At 32.4% G+C, this 17,379-nt stretch overlaps 1 protein-coding gene across 1 annotated transcript; it reads left to right on the top strand.

Moving 5' to 3' along the window:
- The first annotated feature begins 1,113 nt into the window (after window positions 1–1,113).
- LOC135963418 (scaffold protein salvador-like) lies at window positions 1,114–14,186 on the top strand. The gene is made up of 2 exons (XM_065515259.1): window positions 1,114–3,273; window positions 13,503–14,186. Exons 1-2 carry the CDS (start codon window positions 1,445–1,447, stop codon window positions 13,645–13,647), a joined length of 1,974 nt encoding a protein of 657 aa, XP_065371331.1. The 5' UTR covers window positions 1,114–1,444; the 3' UTR covers window positions 13,648–14,186.
- The last annotated feature ends 3,193 nt before the right edge of the window (window positions 14,187–17,379 follow it).

Raw genomic sequence — 17,379 nt, forward strand, 5'->3', positions numbered from 1 at the left:
ATATATTGACTTTAAATGCCTATAACTCTTAAACTAAGAGAGAGTAGGCAACAATTTTAACATTTTTGTGCTTATAATTATAAAAAAAATTATAAAAATTCATGCTGTTTCGATGATCTTGATTTATGCCATTATTATTATAGTTATTGTTCAATTTGGAGCTTTTAATGTAAACTAAAATACCGAATCCAGGAATTTATAAGATTCAGTACCGTTGGCATGCCTAGCCAATACAAAGGATTTAACACTATTATCTAATTCTATGAACTGCTTTACCGAATTTGAACTATGAACACTGCATTTACCTTACCAGCTGTGGGACATAGAATTCTGCTTTTATATACATCATATCAACGTCTACTGGTGATTGAAAAATCAGTGATGGTAATTTTTTTTTCTTTAAAATCCGCGTATTGTGAATCAATAATCTTGAGAAAATAACTAAACATTTTTGATAAAACAAGGAAACAAGGACGATACTTGACAAATACTCATCACAATTAATGTCGTTGAAAATGTTAAAATGTTTGTATAATTATATCGATATAATAGTGAATACCGTTACCTCTAAATACTGTTACATGGGGTGTCCACGCGCAATAAACTTGGAAAAAATTATGTACTCAACGGTTAAATTCTATTGCCAACACCATACGTTCATATTAGGATCGCAGAAATATGATTATCATATTATTCAAAATTGTTTTTGAAAAATAAACTTTCAAATTAGTTTTTTTTCTTTTAAAATCGTAATTTTAATTTGCAAAACCGAAACCGAAGAAAACTAATAATGTTAAAAAAATAAATTATGCATAAAAATCAAGAAATGGATAAAAATAAGAAATTACAAAATCAAATTTCATAAATACGTGTTCTCTACCCCTTGAACATAAATTTAAAAATAAAACTCCGTTAAGAAATAAGAATAACGTGTAAACAAGAAATGTATTTTTCCAAAAAAAAAGTATTGTAGCATGTTAATACCTTACGAGGCAAGAAAATAAACAATGAAATCAAATTTTAAAAATGTTATTGTGGTCCATTTAATGATTTTTCTGACTTATTGGAAATAATAATCTGATTAGAAAATCGCTGATTTACCAGCACTGTTCAAAGATAACAGCTGACTGAGTGAAGCCCTTTTATATTTGTATTTTTTTTACCCAGTTCTTTTTAATTTTTGTAATTTTATTTTAATATTTTTAACTTTTATATGCAATAATTATAGAAAAATACAACGCGAATGAACAATACGAAAAAGTATACATAAACGTACGATATATATATTAAAAAAGAAAAAGCAATTTTTATAATATAAAGGAATATAAAACAACACCCATGAGTAAGCACTTTGTAAGAGTTGGGAAATCTTTATTTTTATTTAATTGATAATTCGCGGCGAGGATACGATTTTTAAACTGCGACTTCCTTAATTGGATGTTGCATGAACTACTTAACCATTTTGCTGTGCAATCGTAAACCACCAACGATGCTCTCACGCCGGAGCAAAGATAAACAGACAGCACACAAAGAGGGCGTTGTGGGGAAGTATGTCAAGAAGGAGACACCTCCCGAAATACCCGTCATAAATGTTTGGTCTTTTGATGATCAACGTACAAAGCAGAAATCAAAGACTTTACAGAGATGTGCTTCAGCCTCGCCTAGTTGTGATAACGTTGGTGGTATAGGCGCCGTAGGTACTGGAGGTCGAGGTCGATCGGGCAGCGTAAGTCGTAATACATATACCGACACTCAGCCGGATTATTATCATGCTCGTAGAGCAAAATCTCAATTACCTCCCTCCACGAACTCAATGCGTTCAACTCTGCCCCAGCCACCACAATCCACACAGCCAACGAGGCGTATGCAACAATACCAACAGCATCATCCACCGCCCATAACCTCACATTCGTTTTATTCGACGAACAACTTGGAAATGTCTCCGGGTCACAGTCTCAATAACAATTTGAGTAGCAATAGCAGCAATTATGTGAATATTGAACAGATTGATCGTATGCGCCGACAGCAATCGTCTCCGCTGCAGCATTCACAATCTAGTTACTTTCAACGCAGCTATTCATCAAATCAAAAGCATGCCAATTCATTTGATGGCCATACCAATATGATGAGAGAACGTCTGGATTCCATGCAGTCCAATATGTTGCAGTTGCCAAGGGGTGCAACACCAAGACCTCAAACGCCACCCCATCACTATCAACAACAACAACAGCAGCAACTCCAGCTGCAACAGCAACAACAGCATCATCAACATCCTCCCTTAACACAAACTTATTCCTCAGAATCCTGTCCCATCTATGAGAATCCATATCGTGTGTCTAACTCTTTACTTCCGCCCTCTTTAACAATGGCCGAATCACAAATGTCCCTGTCCACACATGGCAATCGTTCAGAGTCACCCATTTATAGTAACACCACCTCAATGGCCAGTAACATAAATCATACACATCATCAGCAATATCAACATTATCAACCTCAGCAGCATCAAATCCATCAGCAGCAACATCATAATTATAACAACAACTCTAATACAAACCAAATGATGTCTTCTTATGATCTCAGTTCACGTGCAACACCACAATCCCACAACCAAGCCAACTCTTCATCATCCATGCAGTCATTGTATCAAAATACCAACACCAATAATGCCGTTAGTAATGCCAATAACAATAACAACCATACATCCTCCTCTACTTCCACCAATACAACCAACACCACGCAATTGCGCAAACATCCTTCACAACAATCGTTAGAGGAAGAATTACCTTTGCCCCCCGGCTGGGCTACACACTACACTTTACACGGTCGTAAATATTATGTTGATCATAATGCCCACACAACCCATTGGTCGCATCCTTTGGAACGTGAAGGCCTACCGGTAGGTTGGCGTACGGTCGTCTCAAAAGTGCACGGCACATACTATGAGAATCAATATACCGGACAGTGCCAACGCCAACATCCTTGCCTAACATCCTATTACGTTTATACCACTTCGGCTGAGCCGCCCAAGGCCATACGTCCCGAGACCTATTCGCCACCTACACACACTCACAACGCCTTGGTGCCGGCCAATCCATATTTACTGGAGGAAATTCCCAAATGGTTGGCTGTTTATTCGGAGGCGGATTCTTCGAAGGATCACATGCTACAATTCAATATGTTTAGTTTGCAAGAATTGGAGTGCTTTGACGGCATGTTGGTGCGTTTGTTTAAACAAGAATTGGGCACGATTGTTGGATTTTATGAGCGTTATAGGTGAGTATGCAAATTTTATTATCGAATTCATTACGGAACAGGACAAGGAAAATGTAAATGTAATAACGGATCCACTTAATTTCAGAGAGTTAGTAGCTATAATCACCTGGAATTCACATTTACAATAATTCATTAAGAAAACTCTTTAAATTTGTGAGAAAATAAATAGGTTTTTATTTCAAAGCTATTTTTAAAAATCTTTTGATTTTATCAATGTTGGCCACCGATTCGATGCGGTCAAAGACTACTAAATGTATTGAAACAAAAAATGTTCGAATAAAAAAAAATTCTATTTAAGATTATACAGATTGTCAAAAAATTCTTTGCACATAGAGAAAAAATAACAAAATTTCAAAGAAAACATTGATTACTAATATAAATAATCAACTTCTTTATTATTTTCAACACATTTTTTATAAACATATGTTTATTAATATAATAGATAACAAAAAAAATCAATTTCAATAAAACCATTCATATTTATAATAAAAAAGGACAAAAAAAAAATCAATTTTTATACTATCAAATAAATGTTTGCACATTCGATAAAATATTAAGTTTTTGATACATTTCCAGGGTTTTAGCTGCTAATATATTGTGTGTCCAACTTGAGCATCAATTACGGCTGCCCATTGAGTTAATTAGCTAAGGGATATCATATTCCAAGGGTATTTTGTCCCACTCTTCTTTAATTTATTTGTTTTGATTCTTTGGCGATATTTTTCCCACTTTTTTCTTTAAATGTACCCACAAATTTCCGATATGGTTAATATCAGGACTTCGGGCAGGGGTATCAATAACTTTTGTACAGTTATATAGTAACCACGACCAAATAAATAAGAGTTATGTTTGGGATCATTGTCTAGTTATATTTGTATTAAAACTTGTTTGAATTTACCGGGTCAACAAAACCGAATTTCAGAATGATAGCGGTTAAATCGGTTTTTAAAACATCAAGATAAACTTATTTCGTCAATATTTTATCCAAAATCCTGATTACCCCTACTCCCTTACTAGATATACAACCCCATACCATAACTGAAAGCTTTCCAAACTTAACTGTAGGAATTAAATTTTTGTTTTCTAGAGCTGTCAGAGGTTTTCGCCAAACTTTTTGGATTCCATCATGACAGTACAACATTATTTTTGTCTCATCAGAAAAAATTTTGTCGTCCCAACACTGGAGGGAGTGAAATGTGCTCTATAGAAAATCTTAATCGTTTCTCAATATTTTTGATTTACAGCAGGGGTTTATTCCTAGCCATTCCTGAAGAATATTTGTTTTTTAGTAGCACATTTCGGAGTGTTTCATGTGATACTCTTAGCCCATAATCATTTTCTACTTGCAGATTTTCCTTTATAATAATTAAAATACAAACAGTATAATCTTTTTCGAAATGCGATTTCCTGCCATTATTTTTATTTAAATATAAGTCACTTGTAGAACTTAAAAAAAATATTTTTTAACTAAACGCTATGCAACCTCTTTCAAATGCGATAACATTCATAAAAAGGCCTATTTGCACAAAATTCGAGTATATTTAACCAATTTTTTGTTTTCTTCACTCAGTATGCAAAGATTTTTTTGACACCATTCATATTGAAAAAACATATATTTTTGTTGTTGGTGTTGTAACGCGTTTGTCAATTTTAAATATGTTGGTGGAGTCAGATAGTCGTAAGAAGTCTAATAACGGAATGTGTGAAAAAAAACAAAAATGTAATGAATTTATTCTTGGAATTCTTAAATGAAAATAAAATTTTAAAAATTTGTTTACTGTGCAAAGATATTTTTGACAAACTGTATGTACATTAGAGTGACAGCCGATTTTTTTTTTTTAGATTTCAAAGAGTGCCGGGTGGAATATTGTGACACTAGGCCTAAATGTTAAGTGCTGAAAATTTAAGCCAAATCGGGCAACGATTTCTGGACGCGCATCGAGGTCAAAGTTCAGATATATGCAAAATTTTACTGTTAATATGTAATAAATAGGTGAAACTCGTTAACTTTCTGCATTGTTTTCTAGAAATATGTAAATTTATTTATATTAATGAATATTACATTAAAAAAAAAATTTTGGAAATTAACCCTGTATCTCCTTTGGTTCAAAATGACCCAAAAACTGTATTATCGCCAAAATTAGAGAAAAATGCAAATTTTTCAGTTTTTGAAAAAATTTTGCTACTAAATAAATACTTTTGCAATTGAATGCAAAAGAATCGAAATATGTACGTAATTATCGTTGTAATGAGATATAAATAACAAAATTTGATTAAAAAATTTTAAAGTTATTACAAATTCGCCAGACCATTAACGTGTTTAAGGCCACTTGAACAAAAAATTTAGGAAAAAAATTAAGATATTTCGAGAAAAATTAAAATAAAAGCTCATTTTTACTTAAAATATGTCCATATTTACTTGTATATGAGTTTTTGTCTTCGTAGGATACCGTTAACCTATTCGCAGGTAAGGCCAAAAAAAATAATTTTTTTTAACGGCTGTTTCAAAACTCCATTTTCAAATTTTTAAAAATTTTGTTAAACAAATTTCAGATTTTTTCGATCATCACATTGGGGTTTATTGAGATCAAAATAGGAAATAAAAATATGAAAAAATTATATCAATACCTCTTACAGTTTTTCCGTACCTGCGATTTAAATTTAGCGCTTTTCAAGAAAAACTAATTTTTTGTCCATATTTAGGCGAATGAGTCCAATTTCCATACTGTTATAAATTTTAAGTAAAACCTATTCATAATATTATAGTCCTTGTAATTTTAAATATGTTCTGAAAGTTTTACTAAAATCGGAAAACGATAACCTTTAAATCGTGAAGGTCAAATGTCAAATTTTTCAATATTTGGAATTTCTAATGAAAAGATAGCGAAATGTTATATATTTTTGGGCCGATTTTAATGCAACTTAAGGAAAATATAACATAAAGTCCAGAATTTAAAATAACAGCACAAAAATGGAAATTAACCCTTAGCAGCACTTGGGGTTCAAATTACCCTCAACTTTTAAAATCACGAAAAACACAACCATTTTGACCCCAAGTCCTCTTAAAGGTTAAAATCCATTTTTGCACTGTTGTTGTAAATGCTAGACACCAATATATATTTTCCTCAAGTTTCATGAAAATCGGCCCGAAAATATATAACATTTCGCTATCTCTCCATGAAAAATTCCAAATATTGAAAAATTTGACCTTTGACCTTCACGATTCAAAGGTTATCGTTTTCCGATTTTAGTAAAACTTTCAGAACATATTTAAAATTACAAGGACTATAATATTATGAATAGGTTTTACTTAAAATTTATAACAGTATGGAAATTGGACTCATTCGCCTAAATATGGACAAAAAATTAGTTTTTCTTGAAAAGCGCTAAATTTAAATCGCAGGTACGGAAAAACTGTAAGAGGTATTGATATAATTTTTTCATATTTTTATTCCCTATTTTGATCTCAATAAACCCCAATGTGATGATCGAAAAAATCTGAAATTTGTTTAACAAAATTTTTAAAAATTTGAAAATGGAGTTTTGAAACAGCCGTTAAAAAAAATTATTTTTTTTGGCCTTACCTGCGAATAGGTTAACGATATCCTACGAAGACAAAAACTCATATACAAGTAAATATGGACATATTTTAAGTAAAAATGAGCTTTTATTTTAATTTTTCTCGAAATATCTTAATTTTTTTCCTAAATTTTTTGTTCAATTGGCCTGAAACACGTTAATGGTCTGGCGAATTTGTAATAACTTTGAAATTTTTTAATCAAATTTTGTCATTTATATCTCATTACAACGATAATTACGTACATATTTTGATTCTTTTACATTCAATTGCAAAAGTATTTATTTAGTAGCAAAATTTTTTCAAAAACTGAAAAATTTGCATTTTTCTCTAATTTTGGCGATAATACAGTATTGGGTCATTTTGAACCAAAGGAGATACAGGGTTAATTTCCAAAACTTTTTTTTTAATGTAATATTCATTAATATAAATAAATCTACATATTTCCAGAAAACAATGCAGAAAGTTAACGAGTTTCACCTATTTATTCCATATTAACAGTAAAATTTTGCATATATCTGAACTTTGACCTCGATGCGCGTCCAGAAATCGTTGCCCGATTTGGCTCAAATTTTCAGCACTTAACATTTAGGCCTAGTGTCACAATATTCCACCCGGCACTCTTCAAAATTTTAACAAAAATTTTTTTCCATACAACTGATTGTCACTCTAATGTACATACATATTTCACAAAAATTGGTATTTTGGAACTACAGCGCCGAACTTAAGTATTGGCACAGGATGCTCATTTTACTTTAAGGACTATTTAAAGGCCGTATTGTAGAGATTTTTAATAAAAAAATATATTTACCAGATAGACTGATGAATTTCCTGCAAAATTTAAACAACTTCATTTCAACAATTTAATACCACTATTTATTAATAACAAAACTACATAAAAATACTTAATTTCAATGAACAAAATTATTGGCACACTTCATTAAAAGCTAAAAAACATTTCATTTAGGAAGCAATATTGCAAAATTTAATATATAGTTGCAAGTGATTTTTGCTTTATAACTGCCTCGAGTAGCTTAGGCATGAATCTACCAACTTGTTTGTGATATCTAACCCAATACTTTGCCATTATTCAACTAATGCCTTTTTCACTCGCTTATCTAGCTCTTCCCACAGATGCTCTATTGGGTTGAGATCCGGAGATTGTTGAGGGTGTGGTAGGACATGCGAAATATTGTATGAAAGCAACATACGTCCAGTATAGGCCGAATGTTTGGGATCATTGTCATGTTGAAAAGTGAAAGAAAATGGTAAATTTAACTTTTCTGTACTTTTCTTGAGGTGTATCCGTATATTTCACTTTGTCCATTATTTCGTCAATGAACACCAGCTCTACAACCCCTGAAGCGGACATACAACCCCACACAATTACCTCTCCAGCACCATGTTTTACTATTGAAGCAATATTTTTTTTTTCCAGCTCTTTATTGGTTTTTTTTCTATACCGTTTGACGGCCATCAGGGCGAAAAATATTAAATTTGTTTGCATCAGAGAATAGCACTTGGTGCTAAAAATCATGTGGCTTACGTAAATTCCTAAACGGCATATACTAAACGCTTCTTTTGGTTCACAGATGAAATAAATGGTTTACGCCTAGCAATACGACAACTACAGTTTGTCTTCTGGAGCACTCTTCTGGCTATTACTGCGTGAACTTCTTTCCCAAACTTAAGAATCTAGGACGACCTGTATGTTTAGCACTTTCAAGTGTTGATGTTGCCTTAAAACGTTGCACGATACTCCAAATTGTAAAACGGCTTCTTTGGAATGCAAAAAACCAAAATAAATTATTGTGATAGCTTTTATTTCTGTGATTTTTTCTAGTGATTTCTTTATTTGTCCATGAAGTGCATGAATCATAAAAATAGGAGCAATTGTGTTTTACAATAAATTAAAGTGATTAAGTGAATAAATCGTGTGTGAAATAATAATGCGAAATAAATATGACGAAAATATTGTAACAATATGTTTTTATATAAAATATTGTTATATTTTAAAACACTGGGACTTGGAAAGTTCTGTAGCGAAGAAAAGCGTGAAATTATTGGAATTCTTCGAAATCAAGGAAAAAAATATATTGAAATTAAAGAAATGCTATCGTGCTCTGATCAGAAGATTGCAAATGCCTTGTCATATGAAAAAAAAACCGAGACTCGCGGTCGGAAGCTGTAAACATCGAGTCAAGATGACCGCAGTATAGTACGCTTTAGTAAAGGCGACCCTTCCGCGTTAGCGAATAAAATTCAAAATTAACTTAAACTTCATCTAAGTGTTGTTACTATTCGTAGGCGATTTCTGGAGAACAAACTATTCGCTAGAAGTCCGCGAAAAGTGTCCTTACTAACTAAGAAGAAAGCAGCGGCAAGATTTAAAAACCCACACGAACACATCAATTGGCCAAATGAAAAATGGAGAAATATTTTGTGGACTGACGAAAGCAAAATTGTATTATTTGGTGGAACTGGATCTAGGCAGTACGTTCGACGTCCCCCGAACATAGAAAATGAAGTCCAGTACACAAGAAAGGCAGTTAAAAACGGTGGCGCGTAAACTTAGAAATGGGGATACTTTTCATACAACGGTACAATACACGAAATAAAAGGCACTATGGACCCAAAAATGTACGTGGAAATATTATGCTGCCATATGCAGAGTGGAATATGCCACTTAAATGGGTCTTCCAACAAGACAACTACCCGAAACACACGAGCAAATTGGTAAAGGAGTGGTTTCGGGTCAACATCGTCTAGGTTATGTCATGGCCTGCTCAGTCCCCAGACTTGAATTCCATAGAACAACAATGGAGGGATGTTAAGAAATATGTTGCGGAACGAAAACCGTCAAATGCAGCTGAATTGTGGCATGTAGTGCCAGATGGGTGGAATCAAATTCCCCTATGGCTTGCAGATGTGCTGCAGTAGTAAAAAATAAAGGATATTCTACCAAATACTGATCGCATTTAAAGTTTCTGATAATATTCATAAACTTTTTTAACTTTTTTAATAGTAAAATGCTCCTATTATTTTGAACAGCAAATTTTAAGATATTGTTTTTTAACTTCCCGTTACTTCTCGAAAGCTTTATGAATTAATTAAATAATTTAGGATTAAATCAACATTACATTACACAAAAACAAATGGAATAAATCATACTGTTTTTAGTTAAAAATTAATCTATTGTTTTATAATAGGTTCGCTCCTATTTTTATGAACACAATTATATTTGAAATGGTCGAATTTGGAAGAAATTTGATTTTTAGTACAAAATTGTTAAAATTATTTCTTAAAAATAAATTCGTAGCCTGTTTTCTAATTTCTGATTGTTTCTTTGGGTTTCTAATTTACATGTTCATAATTTTAAATTTCTAGGACATTGTTAACCCAATTGTGACCCAAATGGGCCAATCAAGTTTATCACCGCTAATAGATCTTTAAAATTATTGTTGCAAAATAAAACCATCACAGGGAACCTGTAACGATCGCAACTGATTCGTTTGAAAAAAAATTTAAACAAGGAAAAGAGCTGCATTCGGCTGTGCCGAAATTATACTTAAAAAAAATTTTAAATATTTTTAGGTAAAATTAAAAAAAAAAATATATATATTTATTTGCGAATAAAATTTTAGGCAAAATTTTTATTTTTTTTTTAATTTTTAAAACAAAAAAAAATTTTAATTTATTTGTGAAAAAAATTTTATAACAAATAAATTTTGTTTGGTGAAAAAAAATTCGGGGTAAAAAATATTTTCCCGATTTTGATCAATTGTAGGTCCGACTTATTTTGGCCTTATATAAGCCGTTGCCAAGGTATTTGAAATATCTATTATTGGATATCCATATCTATCTATATATACAGTATTGTTCGAAACCTAAGCAACTTTTCCTTATAAAATAATCAAAGTCATATGCATTATTTTTAAATTGATTTATTAAATATAAAACATTTAATTTATATTTTTCACGAAAAATCGTATAGCAGAAACGCATTCTATGGAAAATTCTAAGAAATTTTCCCCAAGAAACCATAATCAAATCCTATCTTGCGTATTTCGTCTTTTATCCAATGATATTTCAATATAATTTTTTTTTATTGGATAGAAGACGAAATGCGCAAGATAGGATTTGATTTTAGACCTATGGTTTCTTGAGGAAACTTTCTTAGAATTTTCCGTAGATTGCGTTTCTGCTATACGATTTTTTACTTTTTAATCCTCCATACAAATCGACCCGGCCTAATGTACATACATTCTAATAATAAGAACAAAAGTTGAATTCCATTTCATGGAAAGCAATAATAAAACCAAAACAAAATTAACTCAATATATTACTGTTCGAAACTTAAACAACTTCCAGTACTTCCTATGATACCCTTTGTTTCTTATGACCTCCGATCATCGTTTTGGCATAGATTCTATAAGATTTGTTTGTAATATGGTTGGTATTAATTCCCACTCTGATTTTAAGCAATTTATCAGTTTCTGCTTATTTCTAAAACGGCGAGTTCCGATCCTGTACTTTAAAATGCCGAAAAGTTTCTCTATGGGATTCATGTCTGGAGATTGAGCTGGCCAATCCAAGATTTTCATCCCATTAGTTTATTACCAATCTTTAACCAATTTTTACGAGTGTTTGGGGTCATTATCATGTTGAAAAGCCCATCGAAGTGGTTGGCTAAAATGTCCCTGTTAACAAAAAGATCCATTTTTGTTTGTATTTCAAGCTGAAAAGCAAGTCCACACCATTACATTTCAATCCCCATGCATTATTGTGGCTTTACAATAACGTGTATGTAATCGCTTTCCCTTCGGTATACGAACGTGGCTTACTCTATCAGAATTTAACAAGTTAAATTTAGACTCGTCGCTAAATAAATTTGTTTTCAATTTTGCCACAGTCCAGTTGGCGTAAGCTTTTAAATATCCAACATAAAATTCTATAAAAGTAATGAAAATGAACGAATACTACGTCTTAGACGGCATCAAGCTTCTCAAGTTATTTTCCAATGATTGTTTTCTCACAGTGCTAGAACTAATATTGAGATTAAGACCACTCACAACATCTTTGGAAGAAATAACCGTTTTTTTTTTAATTAAACGGAAGATTTTCCGATCTGATAGAGATGATATTTTCTTAGGATGACCGCCGGTATTGTGTTTCTCTATTGTTCCAATAGCCTTATACATTTTAATTAATCGCGAAACTATTGATTTATTAATGCTCAATTTGTTAGCTATAGAAATTTGGGACTGGCCATTATTGTAAAGTTCAATAATTGTTAGCTTAAATGGTATTCCGAAATGCGTACGAGCCATAGCTGAACTTCTAAATAATTGGTACAAAATGTGCTGAAACAATCAAAATTGAAATATTCTTTGTCAAACTAAATGGGCCTTAAAGAACTGTTTTAAAAAATGTTGTTTTTTTGTTGTAAAACAGCACAACAATAAAATAGTTGCTTAAGTTTCGAACATTAATATATAAAGTTCATTTTGTTTTTTTATTTCGTTGAAGAAAATGAAATTAAACTGTTTTTGTTATTATTATAAAGTAGGTACATAATATAATAAAAACAAGTAAGAGAGCTATATTCGGCTATGCCGAATCTTATATACCCTTCACCAAATTGTACTTCAAAATACAAATTTTATGTTTTTTTTCCAAAGTAGTTTTTTAATTTTTTGTAATTTTTTTAAATTAAAAAAAAAAATTTAAATTTAAAATTTTTTTTTTGGTTTTTTTCAATTTTTATTAATATTTAGATAGATATTTTAAAGGTCTATGAAATACCTATCATTAGATATCAATATTGTCTATATTAATGACTTAGTAATCCAGATATAGGTCAAAAATCGAGGTTGTCCTGGTTTTTTCCTTATTTCTCAGCCATTTGTGGGCCGATTTTCTCGAGCAACCGAGCCGGAAGAATTCCGGAGATATTGATGTATGAATCGTGTATGTAAGTTATTTGGGGGCTTCGGAAAGTTGATTTCAACAGACAGACAGACGGACATGGCTTAATCGACCCCGCTATCTATAAGGATCCAGAATATCCTTATAGATAGCGGAGTCGCAAATGAAAAATGTAGAAATTACAAACGGAATGACAAACTTATCTGTATAACCCTTCTCTTGAAGGTGAAGGGTATAATTAAATGTTTTATATTTAAAAAATCTATTTTAAAAATAATATATGACATTGATTATTTTATAAGGAAAAGTTGCTAGGTTTCGAACAATACTGTAGTGATAATATTTAACACTTGCATATTGGGGCGAGTTATTTTAGATATCTGATTACAAGGGTAGGTTTAGCAAGCATTTTTAATTTTTATCATTGTGTTATTTAATTTTTAATCAACGAAATTCTTTAATATTTAGACAATAAACTACATTTAATGATTTCTGTGAATTTGTTGTTATCTCTATTACTTAGTATAAATAATTAAAAACTTAAAATGCTTGATTTAATAACAAATGACATACAAATATTGTAGAGGCAAGTCGACAGGTAAATACATTATATTGGGTGAATAATATTAATGCTTTAAGGATTTATTTTTAAGTTTCACTCAATATCTATTTTATTGTCTTGTTTAATTACATTTTTTTCTTTTTTCAAAATTTACTTTTTTAGGCGAGCTCTAATTTTGGAAAAGAATCGTCGTGCCGAACAAGAACGTTATTTGCAGGAATTGCATGCTGCCGCAGTTGCCAATAACAACAGCAATCTGAATCCTAATACAGGTGTGGTTAATCACATAAGTCAACAGCAACTTTAAAGAGATTCATGTTGGCCACAAAATAGACGAAAAATGCGTAATATTTATCATAAACAAAACACATCCTCGCTTATTTGCAGACTTTGTTTATAATTTTATTTTATATACATATATAATTTTTCTTTTTTATTATTTATTTTTAAATATAGTTTATTGAGTTATTTTTTATTAAAATATTTGCAAAACAAAAATATACACTTTGGGTCTTATTCATAATAACATTTTTAATTTTAATAATATTTTATTATGATTAAGGCCATTTATTTATAAAAAAAAGCCTTAAGCCTGGTGCCTTAAATGAAAAAAAAATCATGTTTTTAAATTGTTGTAAAATTAATTACAATTTTTAACTTTTATTTATAATTATAATTGTCAAAATACAAAAAAAAAATTATTATTTTCTATTTTAATTTATTTAATTTTTTTTTAGAAATACCCAACATCATTTTCATTATCATTGTATATTTATTATTATTGTATACAAAAAATAAAGTTGTGTTTTTTTTTTAAATTTTTGCTGATGCAATTTATACTCAAAATGAAGTTGTCTTTTCTTTTAATTATGGTTTTTGTTAATAGTAGTTGGTCTTGACATGAGTATTTCTTAATGAACAAATATGATAACAAAATGATTTCAAACAAGAAGAAAATGGTTATCAATAAGAAAAAAGATATTTAATATATTACTTATTTTCTTTTTTAACGTGCCTCTTGCAATTACATTAAAAATCAATTATTTCTTTACTCATTATGTAGTATCTCAGCAAACTTGTTGTTATAAATATATACATAATTAGTTTACAGGGTCATTAAATCAATGATGTTATTTTAAATTCAAATTTGAATAGCAAAGCTTAGTAAAAGTTTTGAGTTTGAAAAATCCTGTTTGGTTTGGCATTTTTACAATCGGTGCATCTTTTTACTTTCAGAAGCAAAACGTTACATCATTTGCAAATTCATCATTTTTAAATACCTATACAAAACGTTCTCAAATTATAATCAGAATATCTGAATTATGAAATCTTTTTGAAATTAACAAAATCAATCGGACTTTGAAGAAGTTAAAATGAAATCAATCGAAATAATAACTACAGAATTAAAAACATTTCGAATAGAGTGTGTGACAGGCCTGATAATTCGTACTATTTAAACCGAGAAATACTTTCCAATAGGAAAACCATTTTATATTACAGAAATATCGAATAATTATCAGAACTGTGAATCTTCTAAACTACTAGTAGTCCGATAGCAAAATGCTTATGAACGAATCGTAGAGAAAATTAAATTCTTTGAACACCTTGTTAGAATACAAGGTGATAGACAAAGTTGACCACCTCTGGTAAGGAAAACTTTTAATTTGTACAAATATGTATAGATTTCAATGTTATAAAGCAAGTGGGAAAGTAAAGAAATTTCTGTTTGTTGAAACAGCTATCGTTAAGTTGACAATCATTGGCCGAGTATGATTCGGGTAATTCCGAGCGAAGCTCAGTCGAAGGCAGACAACACAACCTGGCGAGCAGTAGTTTCTTCAACCTAGAAATTGAAATCTCCAAATAAATACCTAAAAGCTCTTACTGGCACATCCAATAGTGAGTTGGAGTCTAAACTACACAACCTGACGAGCAGAACTTTCTCCATAACTGTTTGTCTGGACAAACAGAACAATTTCATCGCAGATTTTTTTTCTTCTTGGGCCAGCACTCAGGGGATGAGCCCTACTCATGCAAAGCATTGTGTTGGAACTAGGAAAAAAGGTTATGGGAGGGAGGAAAGAGGGAGTAGTGTTTGTGGACATTCGATTTGAACTTTCCGACGTTGAAAATGATGGGAAAGACTTCAGCGGGCAGTACGGCTAAAGAACGAATTTTCCCTGTAATGTGTTGTGCGGTCCACTGTCCAATCGACAACAAAGGGGTGTGTTCTTGATGAAAAACGTGTATTACGTACAAATCTGCGGGTATCAGGAACAAGTTCCCTAATTTCATCAGAACACATTCCATTGTAGTAACGATAGAACAGTGAAACGCAGTCCACATTGCGTCGGTGAATCAATAGAGTTGGATACCCTACTGTCACCAATAATCACCTTCGCCCTCTCCTGTACGCGGTCGACAAGGTCCAAAATTGACTTTGAAGCACCGGTCCATACATGGGAGTACGGTATCCCTGAATTCCATTTTCGGTCGGATATAGGTGGTGTAAATAGTGAGGAGATCAGATGGAGTGAAGTAATTCCTACACCGTTTCAGAAATCCGAGACACTTGAATGCTTCTTTCGACACTTGAAAAATGTGAAGAACGGAACCTTGCGGTATCCCTGAATTGATCTTGAACTCGTTTGATGAGATCTATAACAACTCGTATAGTGCGATCTCTGAGAAAGCTCGATATAAATCGAGAGAAATTATGCCATACTCTATCAAACGCTTTTGAAATATCCTGAGCCACCACTTTACTTTCGCCAAAACGGTGTATGGAACGACACCATTTTTCCGATAGGAAGGCTAGCAAGTCTCCCGTAGAGCGTCCTCTACGAAAGCCATACTGCCGGTCGCTGAGTAAATTGTTGGACTCTAAATATTTCACAAGATGGTAGTTAATCATATTCTCCATAACTTTGGAAAGTGCAGAACAAATTGCTATTGGGCGATAATTTTCAGGGTTGTTAGCCTCTCCTTTTTTAGGAATTGGCGTTATATTAGCAACATTCCAACATACACGAAATTTGCCGGCACGGTATAAAGTGCTGAACAGGTTAGCTAATGGACGAGCTAGCGTCGAAGAACACTGCTTCAAGACCAGTGCTGGTATACCATTTGGCCCAGGAGACTTATTTACGTTGAGATCCGAGGCACCACTTCCCAGCAAAATCAGTGGGTCTCGCAGATGAGCTTGATAAAATTCGCTAAAACTCGGCCAAGGTCTGTCAACTCAGCAACCACTGCTGCTATAACAACACAAGGATCGCCCAGCTGAATCGATATAAGCAGGTTGGTAATTGAATAGAAGCGGAACAAATCATTAGATCATCTAAAGAACTACAACTTAAGTTCAGGAGTTGTGGTCTACAGTTCGATTTCTCTCGAACCGACGAAGATTTATGCAAAGAACAGAACCTTCCAATCTCGGACACACCAAAGCTTATCACATCAATTGGCAATTGGCCCAGACGGTGTATCTATGCTGATGTTAAAACACCTTGGCCAGCGGGGAGTCGAGTACCTAACTACGATTTTTATCGTAGTGCCTAGAAAAGGGGTAAAGTCATTCCATTTCTGAAAAATGGGCAGGAGGCGGCTGTGGGATAATCCTAGAGGATTTCCATTTTGTCATCTGTCGCAAAGACTCTAGAGGCTCTTCTTCCAAGCTGAGCCGTCAGCTACCAGCGCCTTGACAATCAGACCTCACAGAGCTTGCATCAACATAGGCCTTGTGAAAGGACAATCGAAAAGTCGAAGACCTTTAACACTGTCAGCCACGCCACTCTCTTCGAGGATGGTGCACAATGCCCAAGAAAATGAAGAGATGAGTAAACTATCTGAGTGGCCGACAGTCGTTTGTATAATTTAAAGACAAAGTTAAACAAAGAGTTCCTCTGGTCGGGGTCCTGTGCCACTCTATTTTACTACTACATCTCTAAACTCCCAGAATCTCTACAGGGAGTGCAAGTGGTCTCGTATGTAGGCCACATAATGTGGCTCATTGTGTTTCTCCGAAGTCCGGCAATGC

The sequence above is a fragment of the Calliphora vicina genome, chromosome 1 (assembly GCF_958450345.1).
Source record: "Calliphora vicina chromosome 1, idCalVici1.1, whole genome shotgun sequence".
In the NCBI taxonomy this organism is placed as follows: Eukaryota; Metazoa; Arthropoda; class Insecta; order Diptera; family Calliphoridae; genus Calliphora; species Calliphora vicina.